Here is a 17,378-nt window from a genome sequence, read left to right as displayed (position 1 = left end):
ACTGCTATAAAATGAAGAGAAAAGTCAGATAACTCGAAAAATGAAGATTTTTTGTTGCACCAAACAGGTATGTTAGTGATTGAGAGGTAATTTATGGGCTATCAGAACAGCTGAATCCTGTGTAGATTTTCCGCTTTGCGATTATGATGCATGACTACAATGAACAGTATAAAATTGTATAAAAATAGTTAAACAAGGAAACGTTGTTACACCTCAAAATGGTAGCAACGCGTTTTGGTAGTCACTACCTGTAAAAATCGGCATTTCTCGTCAGGTCGGAACCTGCAAGAAATTCGAGTTTTGGGGTGATTTTGGCAACCCGGAGTTTTTGCTTGCACTTCATGCTAGGATGGTCCTAAAAGACCAAGCACTCAACCACTTTCAAATATAAGTACAGAAACGGCCAGAAACGCTACCCGTAAAAATCGGCATTTCTCGCCAGGCCGGGAACTGCAAGAAATTCGAGTTTTGGGGTGATTTTGGCAACCCGAAGATTTTACTTGCATTTCATACTAGAATGGTCCTAGAAGACCAAGCACACAACCACTTTCAAATATAAGTACAGAAACGGCCAGAAACGCTACCCGTAAAAATCGGCATTTCTCGCCAGGTCAGGACCTGCAAGAAATCCGAGTTTTGGGGTGATTTTGGCAGCCCGGAGATTTAGCTTGCACCAAGCAGTGACCTACTTTGAAAAATTAGTACCAGAACGGCCTGCAACGGTACCCTCAAAAATCGTCAATTTTCCACAGGTCGGGACCTGTGCCAAATCCCGAATTTTGCACAGGTCCCGACCTGTGGAAAATTGACGATTTTTGAGGGTACCGTTGCAGGCCGTTCTGGTACTAATTTTTCAAAGTAGGTCACTGCTTGGTGTTCTAGGACCATCCTAGCATCAGTTGCAAGTAAAATATCCGGACCGCCCAAATCACCCCAAATCCCGAATTTTGCACAGGTCCCGACCTGTGGAAAATTGACGATTTTTGAGGGTACCGTTGCAGGCCGTTCTGGTACTAATTTTTCAAAGTAGGTCACTGCTTGGTAAACGGTGAATGAGTTCATCTTACCATTGACATTTAATGTACATGTATTATTAAGAAAACTATAACATACAAGAAATGACACACAGACTGTATAAGTTGCTGAATGACTGGGTCAATCTCCACCACAAATACTATGAAACTTAAAAAGTCCAATTAAATGTGTTTCTTTAAATTAGATTGATCACATTTTAACATTTCTATGAATGCAATTGTTAAATGCTTGCTTCTTGCATGCAATAATGGAAATAAAAAATGATTTAACAATATATGTATACAGTCTTGTCATGAACACATTCTGTACAGATGATAATACATAGAAAAGTCAACATATTTATTATATGGGTCCATCTCAGTTTACAGCTGGTGCATGGCTGTCTCGCACTTGAATATACATCATGCAGCACAGTTGGGGTAAAGTCCATTTCACATGACAACACACTTCTGGAAATACAAATGTAAAACTTTATTACATAAAGAGAATAAAACATGATAGTTTTTAAAACAATTATAACATCATTTTAGGCATTTGCAGATATTCTAATCTTAGAAATATATTATCAAGCAGCAAGTCAGGTAACTCTACAAATTGACATTTTGTCTAATTTCAACTTGTCTAAGGAATTACCGTATAACGGGTTATTTCTGCGGTCAAAATATTCTGCGTTTTGGTCCCAAAAAATGTGAAACAAATTTCTGCGTGTTTAATTTCCGCGTTTTCACTTAAACGGAAGAGAAATTTCTGCGTTTCTGCCAAGAAGGAGGTAATTCCTCGCATGGTCGGACGTTGTGAGAATGATAGCGTATGAAATCAATAAACTAAATTACTGGTAACTTTGCATTTAATGAATACATTGTAGGATATAATAATTGCGAAATGAGAAAATGTAAATCCATCAACAATAAATTATTGCATAACAACTGCAAACTACGGTATAAATATAACGGTTACACGTATATAAAGGTAACTAAAGTATACCTAGTTCGGAAGATTGCCACAAGGGATTAATATAAACAACACAAGTGAAATTCACTCAGTTTATTTCATTCACAAAAGAAAAACGTTTTCTGAGGGATTAACAGTTAGGACTTTGTTTGACCATCAGACCTAATTATGATGATTATACCATTATCGGTAATTGTTAGATGGTAACGGTAATTTTCAATAATTAGTCCAGGTCATTGTGAACTTCGGATTACCTTGGGTAACATAGCGTGAAACAACGTTGGTGAAAAAAAAAATGCAGATTCTTTTTGCGTTTTAAATTTTTGCTGGATGAATATTCTTCTGGAAATATTTTTGCGATTCTACAGAGAGACCGCAGAAACGCAGAAATATTACCCCCGCAGAAATAACCCGCTATACGGTACCTGTTTTAAGCAGCAAGATTGTGTTGCTACTTGGCTTGCTGCTTTATTTAAATTTTACATATACTTAGATCCACTAAATGACAAGTTATTTAATAGGTCTGTCTGAAAAGATTGCATATTCTATAACATTCAATATACATATTCAATAAAATGGTGAAAACAATAAACAGATAAATCTGATGATGGTCACCTATGATCTCACATAAAAGCTCCAACAACAACCTACAACCTCTGATTAGTATATGATGTAATAATGATAAACTACCTAAAGTGTTTTTATATAGCATGCAAAAACAATGAACTTGAAAACTGCCAAAACTTCACCTTATGAGTAATATATGTTCACTTTTCCCCTTGTTGAAAGTGTTGTTTCTCTTAAAGCATTTGAAATAATAGATATTATAAGTACAGTGCAACCTCTGTAGAGCAATACCCTGTGGGATATACAAATATTTTAGTCATTTTGAGGTTGTTGTTCTGGAGAAGTAAATTTGATAGTTATATTTCAGCTTAGGGAAATTCTCATGGTGTTGTTATAGAGAGGTTTTTGCTTCAGAGTGAGCTACTCTGGAGAGGTTGTACTGTGAAAATTGCTTCAAACTTCATCTCCTTCAATTGAGCTAAATGAAGGAAAACAAAAGATTTTCCAAATTTAGAATTTCCTTGTTTACAATTTGACATTTAATGTTAGGCAACTATGCAGACATATTTTTATGTGACACAATGCCGCCTTTAACTATCTTATTCCAATGAACAAATTGTCATTCTTGACAAAATCATGTGAAAAAAGATCACAGTAAAAAAATTAATCCTAATCATTTTATATATATTGCAAAATCAGCTTTACAGAACTCATAAGGAGACAAAAAATTAAATTAAAATGTTGCCTTTGTGATGTGCAGCACTGGCCATGTCTTTGTATCACAATAGTTTACCTTATTTATATCTGTTACTTTTATCATAACTTTTATGTCCCTTCTGCACTAACCATTGTCTTCAAGTTCTGAAATATTGTAACACATTAATTCACACACATTCATAAAATCAGTGTCAATGCATTTGAATATACATTATGTAATTGTTTTAATTATCTTAATACAAAGATACAAATGTACTTCATGTTTTTGCTGACTGCTACAATATACTGAAATTTGTATTTCAATATTTATTATCAAAGTACATGTTCATTCTATTTTTGAAATGTTGACATTACAAAGCTATCACACATTTATTACTAAACCATATCTATTTTCATTATTTTGAATGGAGATATGTACTAAGTAAATTGAGGGATACACATAGCTACAGGAAAGAAATGTTTATGCCAGGCTGACATAAAGTCCAGAAGGTTCACATCTTGTCAGGAATGTCAGTCTTATAGCGGTCTTTTACAGTTATTTCAGAAGCAAGAATTTGGCCATACAGCATATAAATGCTTTGAGACTTTTGTTTAACATACAAAAGCATAATACCTCTTGCATTTTTCATAATGGTAACATCTTCTTGGACTGCCACAGGGTAAGACAGGTCAAACAACTGTACATGTGCATACTCAAACTTTTCCCTACCAAAACTGAAAATGAAAATTATAAAACATTTGTTTTTCCTTTATTTTTGTACAAAAGATGACCTATGCATTTAATACAGACTTTTTACATTTATTAATCTAAATATATAAAAATTAATAAAATATCTCATAACTCATTGTATGATTAAAATTATAATCATTAATAAACTATATCAAACATGAACCTGAAGTGTTCTAATTTATAAAGCTGCAATTAATATTGAAAAAAAATGCAACTATTGTATACAATGTATATTAAGAAAAAGTATCAGGAACCTGATTATAAAACAGTCTCAGTTCAAATGTAATAACACATGACTGTCAGAAAATCAATGTATGTTGTACTTTAATGATATCATCATATATGAATGCCATCAATAAACTTCATATATAACAAACTTTACCACTATGTCAGCCTCTTTCTTGTTATTTCTACAGCTTCCAAAGACAGACTGCAACTATATGTATCAGACACTGTAAGTAAAATATACAAATAATCATTACACAAAAGAATTTTTCATGTTAAATAAAGGGAGTTAATTAAATGCAATCTGAGAATTTTTGCTAAACATAAAGGGAAGTAATTATCAATAAAATGAATGAAGAAAAATGCATATATAAGGGAGGTAATTTAGAAAGAAAAAAACAACTTCAAATGTCAGTATAATGATAGTTGACATTGACAATTACCTATATCAAGTATGCACCACATAAGAAACAGCAAGCACTTGAAAAATGCATTAAATTTCCTTGCAATATCAAGAATATTTGACTGTATGGAGGGGTTCTCTACATGCTGTTATACTGAAAAAAAACTTTAGTCTAAATATAGCTTAGATCTATTTATATCTTCAAAAAAGGAAGTCCCAAATTTCCACAGCTATTCACAGGCTGAAAATTTTAGGTACTAATATCAGCAAAGAGGTTGATATCTATACTTTTTAATAACTATCGTCAAAGGTAGGGAAAAACTTACTGGAAAGGCATAAACTTTTGATCTAGTCATTTCAATACATTTTCAGCTCATTTGCATATAAGAAGAAATTTACAGAATTCCCCCTGTTTCTCTTCATTTTAAAAAAGAATCTGTAAGATGGATATAAACCAAAACATTCTCCTATGTGTCAGCTATCAGATATATATTTCAACAAAAACTGTCAACTTACCTTGTTTTTCGCTTCTCCGCAAAACTGTACCGGTGCACACATAAAAAAATCTCAACTGTGATTTTCAAAATAATACAGTCAGACCACAATTATTTCCCTTGAAAATAAAATGCTCTAGGTAAATGCCTACATTATGTGTTTGTATGTATCTATATATGTTTACAATTTGAAATAAACGGGGTTTCCCAAACTGGGGCCTGAAAAGAAATCTTCTAATCTTACCATCTCTGTTGTTATGATACGTTGGTTCTATTATTGAATTACGAAACAGAAACCTTTAATCAGGTAAGCAGGAAGTTTTGTGTAATAAGGCGATGGTTTGTTAACCTAAGCTTTATAATTTATTCACCTTGAAGTTTAAATATTCTGTGTCAGTCGTGTTTCATTTTTACTTCAGGTGGTCCTTACAGTTTGTGTTTATACAACTGAAATTTGGATAAAACATACGGAGGTTAGTTCTTTTGAAGTTTATGTTATAATGTATCATTATGAATAAACTATTTATAAGACAGAAAAGCTTTAAACCGACAATTTGATGATTATGGGTGTCTTAAATCAAATTTGGTAGTAAAATCCACTTGAATTTTTTGTCTGAATCACCCTAGTTTCTACTAGTAAATGTAATGCCTGAAAGTGTGTTAAGTTGGCAAAAATAAAGATTTACTTTCTTCCAATATGGTACTTATTGTTTGTTCTTAATTTCATGGAGTTTGTTTTGAGAGGCAAGTTTAGCTATTTCATCTCAAATGTTTCTATAAATGATATTGAACATGTCACTATATTTTCTGTGATTTTTGAAATGTTTTTAGTATTAATCAGCCCTTTTCATTGGAACGTGAGAAAATGTGTTAAAAAAGAAAACCATTGAAAATAATAACAACAAAACAAAAACCGTTTCAACTAATTCTCGCGTTGCTGGAGCGTATTTTTGCTCTGTTTATCACAACTGGCTCTAAGTTACTAGCAAATTACACATCGACTCTTAAAAATACCAAATCTAACATCTGACAGCTATAAAAGGGCAAAATCAAAAGTCTTCATTCCATATTTCCGTCAAACAATTGACAAAATATCCTGTTTGAAAGATTAAAAATACAAGAAAAATAAAGTATATTTAATTGCCGAATTGTCCTATGCATTACCACTACTGTCGACAGAGTATCAAATATATTTTTGAATGTTTGAAAACTACAAGGTGCATGGATAAAACATTTTTATGTTCGAAATTCGCTCGTGCTTTTTGCTGCGACATTCTCTTTGAAAATATCACAAAAACTACCTAAATCGAGGCAGAAGGTAGTATCCGACGTGAACCTGTCCTAAAATTATGTCGGATTGTAAAGCTGCATTAAAGATACATCAAAAATATTGAAAATATATTTGTTTGGTTTTTATCAATTTATCCTGACACCAGTTTGAAAAACTAACCTAAAACTGACATACAATGCAGAGGAAAGTATCTACTAAGAGTAATTTTTCCAGCCATATTTGCCTATTGCACAAAATCACATCAAAGTCACACTGCTGTGACCTGGGGCCGTATTCATAAACTTTAAGCATCTTAAGTATAAGTTTTGACTTAAGTTTAAGATTTTACTTAAGTTTGTGGTGATTTCAACTTAAGTCTAAGTAAAAACTTTAGTTCTAGTCATAAAACAGCTAAAACTTAAGATACGTAAGAAATGACTTAAGTCAGAAAATAAAATAACGTGGTGAGTACGATTAAAGTGATGTTTTCAGAAAAAAAGCATTTTAAACATAATTGTGCATGTTGTATCTGTCTGAAATTAATGTTGTTTTTTTAATGTTTTCGTCCACAATAAAAAACAAGAATTACTTATTAAAACAAAGAAAAATATCAAACAGGGAATGCCACGCACCAAAAGCGCAGCCTCCTCAAAATGAACCCCCCAGCACGCAAACGCGTGCACCGCACACACACACACACTCAAAGCTTACACATCGGGACAAAACGAACAACACACACACACACTCAAAGCCAACTCATCAGGACAAGACGAACAATAAGCATACACACACGCGCGCACACGAAGTCAACACACATGGACAAAACGAACAAACAAAGGAACACAGTGGGGCACCGCCTTGGAACGGTCAGTGGCAAAAACACCACTGGGGAGCTTAAACCGGTTTATGGTGCGCACCCAACCTCACTCTTACCCCCACCATGTTCCAAAGACATGGGACAGTGTAAATAAAAGTAATCCCCTCCAGGTGAATCTCTAACACACGTAATGGAAACAAAAAGGCATGGCATGTAAAACACAAAAATGCTCGTGTATAAATATATAAAAAGCAAACCTTAAGAACCAAAAACGTATGTACTCAATGCCTTTTCAGAAGACAGAGCAACAAGAGAAACACCCTTAAGGGCCCGACGAAACAGGCCAGAAGACAAATATCTAAACAGTTAAGTCCTGGTAGGATTTAAAAACTGCTCATCATAGAGTCCTCCCCCTCTTCCGTCAGACGCAATCAAAGAGGGAAGCGTAGTGTCCAACTGTAAACGGGTTGAACACTAAACATGCGGTATGTCTCAAAACAGTTGGGTCGTAACCTCTTTTAATAAAACGTTTGATAATCTTTTCAAATACATTTGGAAAATTATCATGACCCAAGATCTTACGAAGTTTGTAAGTTGTTTTATGAATAACAAATATACTTAAGTAAAATACATTTCCAACCTAAGTAATACTTAAGTAAATAATCAATTTCGTATACTTATACTTAAGATGCTTTATGAATACGGCCCCTGGTGTAATTACACATAATAAAACTGAATTTTACTTCACCAAATACAAAAGCATCTCTCCCATTTCCCCACAAAAAGGTCAAAAATACATCCACTACGTAATTTAAACAAAAACAAGCTTTACTTAATAAGTGCATATTTATGAACAGTTTTAGATCCGTAGATCTGCGCTTTCCCTTTTGAGCTAAGCAGGCGGGCTACAATTTGATTTTCATAATTCTTCCCCAGGGAAAAATTTTCTACAGGAAATCTTTCCTATAGGAACGCAATCCCTTGGGAAACTTTTCCATAGGGAACAATTTCCTACAGGAACTCTTTCCTATAGGAACGTATTCCCATGGGAAACTTTTCCCAAGGGAACAATGTCCTATGGGATTCACATAGGAATTCTTTCCCATGGGAAAACTAAATGATCATTTTTAAACAAATAAACTAGTATGTGCCATAAAAGAATTTTTTTATAAAACAGCTATGATGTTTTTCTGATAGTTTAAATGAAAATAAAAAAAATAAAAGTTTCCAATGGGAAATTACCATGTGAAAATTTTCCCAAATGTTTCCCATGGGAAAACACCGTTCCCATAGGAAAGCAATTTTCCCATGGGAAATGACCGTTTCCCATAGGAAATCGGCAATTTCCCATGGGAAACATACTATTAGATTAGCAATATCTACTAAAATAATAAAACTAGAATAATGAAAGCTGTTGGTTGGTATATGGTAGGTATGGGCTATCATTCAGTACAATTTCTAAGTTCAAAGAATTTGCAGAAGTACTTGACGTTTTTGCCAAATATTGTCCGTGGCAAATTAAAATTGGCGGTCATTTAAACGTATATTTTGTGATCAATGTATATAACTCTTTTAGAGCAGAGAGCGTCAATGGGACATAATACATTTGATATTTTCTATAAGTGTGTATTTCATGTTACATTCATTCCTTAAACTTTGTCCAGCTTCCTGAACAAATAGTTTTACTCAAAAAAAAAAAAATAAAAACAAAAAAAAAACGCCTTTCATTCTGATATAAATTCTAGAGAATTTGAAGAAAACGGAGAAATTCTTTAATTCTAAATCATTTTTATTTCGGCGACTTTGATGAATAGTATGTAAATTTTACTTATATATAATTCATATTCTTTAACGTTATTGTGTAGTGTTGTAACAGTGAAAAGTATCAACATGAAATAAATAATGGTACTTTGAGATTAAAATATTTACTGGCGTTAGCATTATTAACATATAAAGAGGATAGAAAGTTTTTAATGGTCTTCAATTACTATCGCTATTGTTTTCATTTAAATGTTTTATTAATTGATATTTTAAATCATAATAGGCACTCATTTATACGTATGGCAGAGAGAGAGAGAGAGAGAGAGAGAGAGAGAGAGAGAGAGAGAGAGAGAGAGAGTCTATTGTGGTGGCTGTGTTCCTCTGTGTGTTTTGTGTGCAAGTCCCCACCCCTTCCACGCACGCACGCACATTCAATACTTCTGACGTAAAATGCCTTACTGAGAAAAAGTAAAGTTCACAATTTAAACGTTCTTTTACACTTTTTAGTTGGTATTCCACCAACAGATTTTGTGGAATGGCAAAACTAAAACTCAGTGCGTTCATTTCTGGTTATTAACGCATTTTGACACTGCAGCAAACCATCACCTTTTCATTTTTGTAATCTCTCAACATCGTAGTGAAGGGATTGACATTTTTCTAGACAGTCTTATAAATGATAGCCCTTTAACATATCAGATGTATTTTTACCAATTTTTCTATGGTTGGAGCTTAAGGATTTCTCTGCGTGGCAAGTATATTGGAAACAAGCCTAAAATTTAGTAAAGGGGCCTCCGTGGCCGAGTGGTTAAGGTCGCTGACTTCAAATCACTTGCCCCTCATCGATGTGGGTTCGAGCCTCACTCGGGGCGTTGAATTCTTCATGTGAGGAAGCAATCCAGCTGGCTTACGGAAGGTCGGTGGTTCTACCCAGGTGCCCGCTCGTGATGAAATAATTCACGGAGGGGCACCTGGGGTCTTCCTCCACCATTAAAGCTGGAAAGTCGCCATATGACCTATCATGTGTCGGTGCGACGTTAAATCCAATAAAAACAAATTCAGTAAAACTGTTATGAAACGACAAAATAATTAATCCAGTTACAAAATGTCATGTGACTGAACCTAAGACAATCTTATGAAAGACAACTGCTACTGGTGGTCAGTACTTGTCAAAAAATAAAAATACTACAAACATTCTGAAATTAGCAGCCTAATGGCTATCATATCAGTCAGCCTTTGTATAGAATATTGTGTAGAATCATGTTATTGATAGAAATTAATGTCCAAAATGACCAAAAGTGAAATTAGTCATATCAACGAGGTATTGCAAAGTTAATAAAAACTAATATAATTGTATACAAAGTCATGTAGATCTGATGACATGAAAAATGAGTAGAGGTCTAATACTAGCCCGCGTATTTTCCCACAACGTTATTTCATAAGACATACACGCGCATGTCTAGAATGTGTTACACATCCTCCTCTTCCTCTTTGCTTTTTCAGTTTTTTTCATTTTATGTCTCTTGATGATGTTATACATGTATACATACATCCCGCTGATTACTCACATCCCAGTCCAAGGTAATATGGAAGTTTACTGAGACTTGCATTGTCAATAAGCTACCTGCAATCGTACAGTGACAAGACATATGGGCACCAGTACCCTATGAAAACAGATCTAGTTTAACGATATTTCTTGTTTTTAATCAACACAAATCGACAAAGATTTTATCATATATTTAAGCAATCTGAAAATGAAAAAGTATCTAAAGTTTATAAACAGTATATAATTTTATTACATTTCAGACACAACAAAATATGCTTCACAAGATATACAGCTTCCTTTTCTTTGGCGGTTTAGTATGTATGACTGGTGCAAATAGAGTTGTGTTTAATGAAAATGGGGATTGCATTATTGAAGGATTTTCAGTTATGTGTGGAAGAACCCTACCGCGAGTGCTACCAGAGAATATCACAAGAGTTACAGTAACAGAACTGTTACAGAACAGCATCGATAATGATACGTTCGAACATAACAGCTGGAGGTTGGTAAATTATCTGGATGTTACTTTCAATAAACATGTAAACTTTCGACTCAAAGAGTATAACTTCTACGCTCTCAAGAACCTAAAATCACTCGGACTACATTCCTCTAAATTGACGTTTAGTGATAATAAAAACATTTTTCAAGGACTTCTGGAATTGCAGACTCTGAATCTATCATCATGTTTTTATCTCAAGACTGCAGAACTCGTGTTGAATTTGCAAACACAAAAAAGCTTACACTCGTTAATCCTTGATCAAGTCTCACTGTTTTATACGGGGCAAGTTGTTATTGATAATGGATTTATAGAAATGATTAGTAGATTGAAAATAAGAAAATTAAGCTTAAGTGGTTGTAACTTATTAGTTAAGGGTCCTTTCTACACAGAAGGGCTTTCATTCTCTTTGAATGTTGCCGATTTTTCAAACATAACACTTAGAGAAAGGATTGATAATTTTGAGCGGAGACAAATTATTACTGTACTTTCCCAACTGAAGATTTTAAACATTTCGAATCTACCTTCTAAATTTGTTGCCTTTTCTTTTTGGCACCTGACTGGAGGAAGAAAAACTGCTCATTGTTATGAAAGATTCAGTGATGATTTTGCTTATTTGTTTTATAAAGTAGAACGTCTAGAAATGAATAGTATAATTTCTAGAACTGTGAAAATAAACAATACGTACATGGATCTATCACATTGCAGTTATATTAATCTTAAATCGCTGAAGTTAAGATCAAATAATTTACAGTATTTAAATGCTACGATACAGTCGCCAGAGAAAGTAGTGAATTTGTATGAAGTTGACCTGTCTCTAAATGACCTAGAATACTTATCTCCCTTTTTATTAGGATCGATCTTATCGTTAGAAAAACTTCATCTTGCTCACAATAAGTTGTATCGGATGGCCTCCCTTGCAGAATTCAAATATCTGTTCAGTGCTATCAAGAACTTATGGTATCTTGACTTATCAAATAACCATTTTAGCTGGCTTCCTAGAACAACATTTTCTAATACCTTGAACTTAACTTTTCTAGATTTATCGTACAATCAATTGTCTTCTATCAGTTTTGAAATAATGCATCTTATTAAATTGCGGTTTCTCAACATGGAATACAATATGGTCCGCTATATTGATGGCACTGATTTCAGAAATCTGAAATTTTTATTGCAAAACAAGCCAATACCTACAAACATAAGTTTTGCTCACAATCAAATTGTTTGTAGTTGTGATTCGGTACGTTTTATTACATGGTTAAACGCTTATGTTAAAACAAGTGAAATGCAAAGTTATGTATGTTCCTTAGAGGGCAAAACAATTCAACTCGATAGCCACGCTGTTGAAGAATCAGAGTTTTTATGTATACGGTCAAAAATAGTGATAGTTTCAGTGTCACTAAGCATATCAGCTTTCTGCATCATATCATTAGTGGCAGCAGTTGTTATATACAGAAAGCGACAACAAAGAAGAGCACAAAAGAATGCCAATTTTCTGGAGGATTTTGAAAATGGATTGTTACAACAGAAGTTTTTATGCTTTTTGTCATATTCCAGTGAGGACGAAGGAAACGATATACATGAAATATATGAAAAGCTTGAAGAAGCATTACTGAGAACCACTGGGTTAAAGCAAGAAGTTGTCTGTTTTGGTGATAAAGACTTTCATCTAGGATTTCCAATTGCGGATGAAATAGTACGGTGTATATCAGAGAGTTGCGTCGTTGTGTGCATAGTTTCAAACAATTTCTGTGAAAGCCATCGGTGCCAAATGGAACTTCGAGAAGCTTATGAGCTTAACAAACCAATTATACTCATTTTCAAAGAGGAAGTTGACTTAACACGGATGCAACCTTTGATGTCTAAGATATTTCGACGTTATACCCGAGCAAAACTCATCACGAAAGAAGACGGTCGAAAGGAAATTGTGCCAGGTTACGAACAAATTTCTTGTTCCATTCTAAAACTCGCTGTTTCACATACCGAAACTGAAGTTATTTAGCAGAAAATGACACGAATTGAGATAGGAATTCAGTACACCAAATGGACCTGAAATATCATCTCCTGTAAAGATAACATAAACATAACTTCTCGCCCCACCCTCGCACCGGCTTAACTGGAATTCTATGATAGCAAATGCAATTGAACGTATGATATATAATTATGTTGTGATTTTTTTCTAAATAATATTTCTCTGTAATTGAACATTTTTCACAATTGTATATAATATTGTAAATTCATAAACCAACAACATTTTGTCAAAACATGTTTCGCTTCAATAAACTTCTTCAGATGAAAATTTATGAGCCGCGCCATGAGAAAACCAACAAAGTGGCTTTGTGGCCAGCATGGATCCAGACCAGCCTGCGCATCCGCACAGTCTGGTCAGGATCCATGTTGTTGACTTTAAAAGTCTATTGCAATGACAGAAACCATTTACGAACAGCATGGATCCTGACCAGACTGCTTGGATGCGCAGGCTGGTCTTGATCCATGCTGGTCGCAAAGCCACATGTTGGTTTTCTCATGGCGCGGCTCATATCTAACTTATGTATATAATGTATCTTTTTATATTTATTTTTAGATGTTTGCACACTTGGAATATGCAACGCGTTTTCAGTAGCTTTAAACCTTGTTATCCAGAAAACAGAATTATGCTAGTATACATTTAGCAATGTTCATCGGAAATAATTGAAACTTTTGTATTTTTGTTCACATCTTTTGCAATATTATTATGTTTGCCACTGATTTTTAATACTGTTTACGTATATACTATTTTACAAAAATGTTTTTAGACATGCTTTACAATTTATGTTTCCAAAACAACTTCTTTTCGGCGATAAATGACCTTTTTGTGTTGATTCGTCGTAAAATCAAACTCACTCACTCACTCACTCGATTCGTCGCAAAGTCTAACTCACTCACTCACTCACTCACTCACTCACACATCATTTATTAACAGGCAACTTTAAATATGGTATATACTACTTTATCCGTTAGTAATAATTGTAACTGGAATGCATTAGTTTATATGAGTGATGGCATACTTTACTGAACCAAATGGCTAACCAGCCATCTGCTATTTTGTTATTTTCTTAAATTAAGGGGACAGTTAGATCAATCTATCAAATTGAATATGAACGTTTCAAAATTTCAATACTATTAAATCAGATCAAATATACTTGTATTCATTTTTATACTAAAGCTCGATTTTAAAGTCACAAAATTGTACAATAAAGAAGCGCTTTTAGGAAATGAGTAAATGCAATTTATAGAAATAAGCAAGTGTAGATTTTGATTTTTTTTCAATAGAAAATGTTTAAAGTATTCTCGCATATTAAATGCGCTCTCATTTTCTTCCCTCATAACGTTTTTTGCTGGTTTGTAAATTCTAAATGTCTTTAAATTAGTGTTTTTTTGTCACTTGAAGTCGTAAAATGAGAGAATGCATATGACAGCATAATTTGATTTCTTTGAAATTTCGAAAACTTATCAATAGCATATTGTTATATGCGTAGACTAAATTTCTGGCAAAAGAATTAATGGCGATATATTTGTTTTGTTAACTACATATACAGTCGGTGTTCAAACTAGATATTACTGTAACTTTTGATATTATTTTAGATATGAAGGGTACGGCTTTCTATAAATCGTTTTACTCAATATAGCTTGTTCCCAAATTTTGAATAAGAAAAGTTTGTATTTGTAGAAAATAGTACATAGAAAATAGTACATAGAGATACCTGTACAAACATAGTTATTTCATTAATATACATGTATACACCATTACTTGTCGTCGCCTTATACTGCTTCCGTTTCGTACAACGTGTATTCACTGTTCCGTTTCGTACAACATGTATTCACTGTTCCGTTTCGTACAACGTGTATTCACTGTTCCGTTTCGTACAACGTAAACGTACAACGTGTATTCATTGTTCCGTTTCGTACAACGTGTATTTACTGTTCCGTTTCGTACAACGTGTATTCACTGTTCCGTTTCGTACAACGTGTATTCAAGTACACTGTATAGAAATAAAGACAATGATTGTAGGTTTACAACATTCACGTATAGCTGTTTATCACTATGTAAACTTCATTTTGCGAACTTAGCTTAAAGAGATTTTGTTAAGACAATATTCTTAACGTATAACCCATGTAATAGTGTACCACCTTTTGAAGAGTATTCAATTTCTACAATAAACTTACTTTTACTTAAAGTTTTCAGGGGGCGTAGGTTCAAGCCCCGCTGGAACCAAATTATTTTTCCTTTTATTCCTTTTTTTCTAGTAAGTTTTTATTTTTTGTCAAGAATTATCATTGATTTATTGTACAAAAGTGAACATTTTTCATTTGATGAATGATTTCTTGCTGTTCAAAGTGAATTTACCTCTGAATCAGAAGGGGGTAAAGTTAGACATCTTTAAAAATACTGTAACTTTTTAGATTACATATTGGTGAAGAAATGTAGGTAGGGTTTATTTCTGCTCCAAGGTTATTTTTGAATGAAGTGAGCAAAATTTAAAAACTTCCCACAGGACTCAACCTTAATTTTTCAATGTTCGAGTTAGAATTCTGCCTCATTAAATCCTGTCGCTGACTTCAAATCACTTGCCCCTCATCGATGTGGGTTCGGGCCTCACTCGGGGCGTTGAATTCTTCATGTGAGGAAGCCATCCAGCTGGCTTACGGAAGGTCGGTGGTTCTACCCAGGTGCCCGCTCGTGTTGAAATAATGCACGGAGGGGCACCTGGGGTCTTCCTCCACCATTAAAGCTGGAAAGTCGCCATATGACCTATCATGTGTCGGTGCGACGTTAAATCCAACAAAACAAACAAACATTAAATCCTTTTACTTGAGGCGCCGTTGAAAAAAATGATATTCACAGTTTTATTTTGTGTTTTATAATTGTTTACCAAAAGTTTGATGTTTCTTTTATCAAAATTAATGGCAAAATGAATTCTCTGCAAACGTTTTGGACAGTGGCCATCACTTTGAAATTTGTCTCTACTTGAGCTTGAGGAAACATCATGAATTATACAAAATTTGTAAAAAACGGCACGGTAAAAGTTGTTTAAATTTTGCATACAAGTCTCTCACTGGATACAGTATGCAGCTGTAACATTGTTTTGAACATTTGAAATATTCACCATTAGGTGGGTCATACCTTAAGGACATTATTTACTCTAGTAATAAACCCAGGCAGAAAATTGTCTTGTGTTTGATTTTTGACTTAAATGCTTGTTGTGGTATTTATCAAGAAATAGGCTAAACAACAAAATGTATGAGGAAATTATTTCTTTTCAGGGTATATTTTGATTATATTTCAGACAAAGGTATCTTAAATGAATTTGTTACTGTATATTATGTATGATCTATAATTGTGTCGGTGCGACGTTAAACCCACAAAATAAATATTAAATAAATATTATGTATGACTGGCGTAAAGATATCGTGTACGACGAAAATGGACATTGTACGAATGAAGGTTTTGGAAACAGCCTACCGCAGCGCTACAAAAGATATCAAAATAATTAAAGTAATAGATATATTGCACGAGAGCACCAATATTGAAACCTTTAAACATATCAGCTGAGGGTCGGTGAATTATCTGGACAAGAAAAATAATAAGTGATCTATAATAAGCGCAATTGCACGGCCGCTATGTTCGTTATGTACACGAGCCTCTTTACATTGGAAATAACTATTGTTTACCACTTTACATTTTTGTTTTCGTTCCATTGATGCGGTACACCTTTCAACACCATTCAGCAAGCGGTAACATGCAAATTCAAGATTTAATGCTAGAATTACTTCTGTTCTTCAATTTGATCTGGTATAAAAGCAACCCTACGGTCATTACTTTGTTTACAGTATGCGAAACTTTGCAATTCGACAAGTTGCAAAGATGCTTATTGACACAAGGAAAAGGCGTCTTCTTCCATAAAATCCAAAGGTAAACGCTCAGTACACATTTGATAATGTAGTTTTATTTGGTATGCGTCCATAGATGGATCTATCCAGACATTCATCGCTTCGCGACAAAAACTGATTGAATCGATTCCATATTAGTATGCTCGCTGAATTAAAAAAAAAGTTCTGTCTAAAAGGTGGTTTTGGCTTATATTCGGATACTATCATCCATTGGTATATTTCGTCGTTTTTTTTTTGTTTCTCCACAGTACTTATAAATGCTCTGCATGTTATCATTTTGATTGGCATTCAAAAGTGAAGCTTGCATTCAGTTATATATAATAAATTAATAAATTAAATTAAATTTAATGGGGCGTTTCATGAGAAAACCTGTATTAGTGACAAAATAAAAAAAATGAGATAATAAAATATTCATAAAGAACATTCTTTTACCTTTCAAAT

At 33.7% G+C, this 17,378-nt stretch overlaps 1 protein-coding gene and 1 long non-coding RNA gene across 3 annotated transcripts; one reads left to right on the top strand and one right to left on the bottom strand.

Annotated features, from left to right (window-relative positions):
- Positions 1-1,055: 1,055 nt before the first annotated feature.
- On the bottom strand, positions 1,056-5,285 carry LOC128555728 (uncharacterized). Its single transcript, XR_008370300.1, has 5 exons — positions 5,145-5,285; positions 4,383-4,452; positions 3,884-3,984; positions 3,347-3,414; positions 1,056-1,484 (listed from the first exon to the last, which is right to left on the bottom strand). It is a non-coding gene; the product is annotated as an uncharacterized LOC128555728 (long non-coding RNA).
- Positions 5,286-5,293: 8 nt separating this feature from the next.
- LOC123523390 (toll-like receptor 4) lies at positions 5,294-16,216 on the top strand. Of its 2 annotated transcripts, XM_045301071.2 has the most exons (3): positions 5,294-5,429; positions 5,542-5,595; positions 10,774-16,216. In XM_045301071.2, the coding sequence occupies exon 3, from the start codon at positions 10,786-10,788 to the stop codon at positions 13,006-13,008; it is 2,223 nt and encodes a 740-aa protein (XP_045157006.2). In that variant the 5' UTR covers positions 5,294-5,429; positions 5,542-5,595; positions 10,774-10,785; the 3' UTR covers positions 13,009-16,216. The 2 variants fall into 2 exon arrangements, with proteins under 2 accessions (XP_045157006.2, XP_045157005.2); XM_045301070.2 differs by lacking the exon at positions 5,294-5,429 and having other exon boundaries at positions 5,458-5,595.
- The last annotated feature ends 1,162 nt before the right edge of the window (positions 16,217-17,378 follow it).

This window comes from Mercenaria mercenaria, chromosome 3 (genome assembly GCF_021730395.1).
Source record: "Mercenaria mercenaria strain notata chromosome 3, MADL_Memer_1, whole genome shotgun sequence".
NCBI classification, from domain to species: Eukaryota; Metazoa; Mollusca; class Bivalvia; order Venerida; family Veneridae; genus Mercenaria; species Mercenaria mercenaria.
This window is presented reverse-complemented; position numbering and strand designations above follow the sequence as displayed.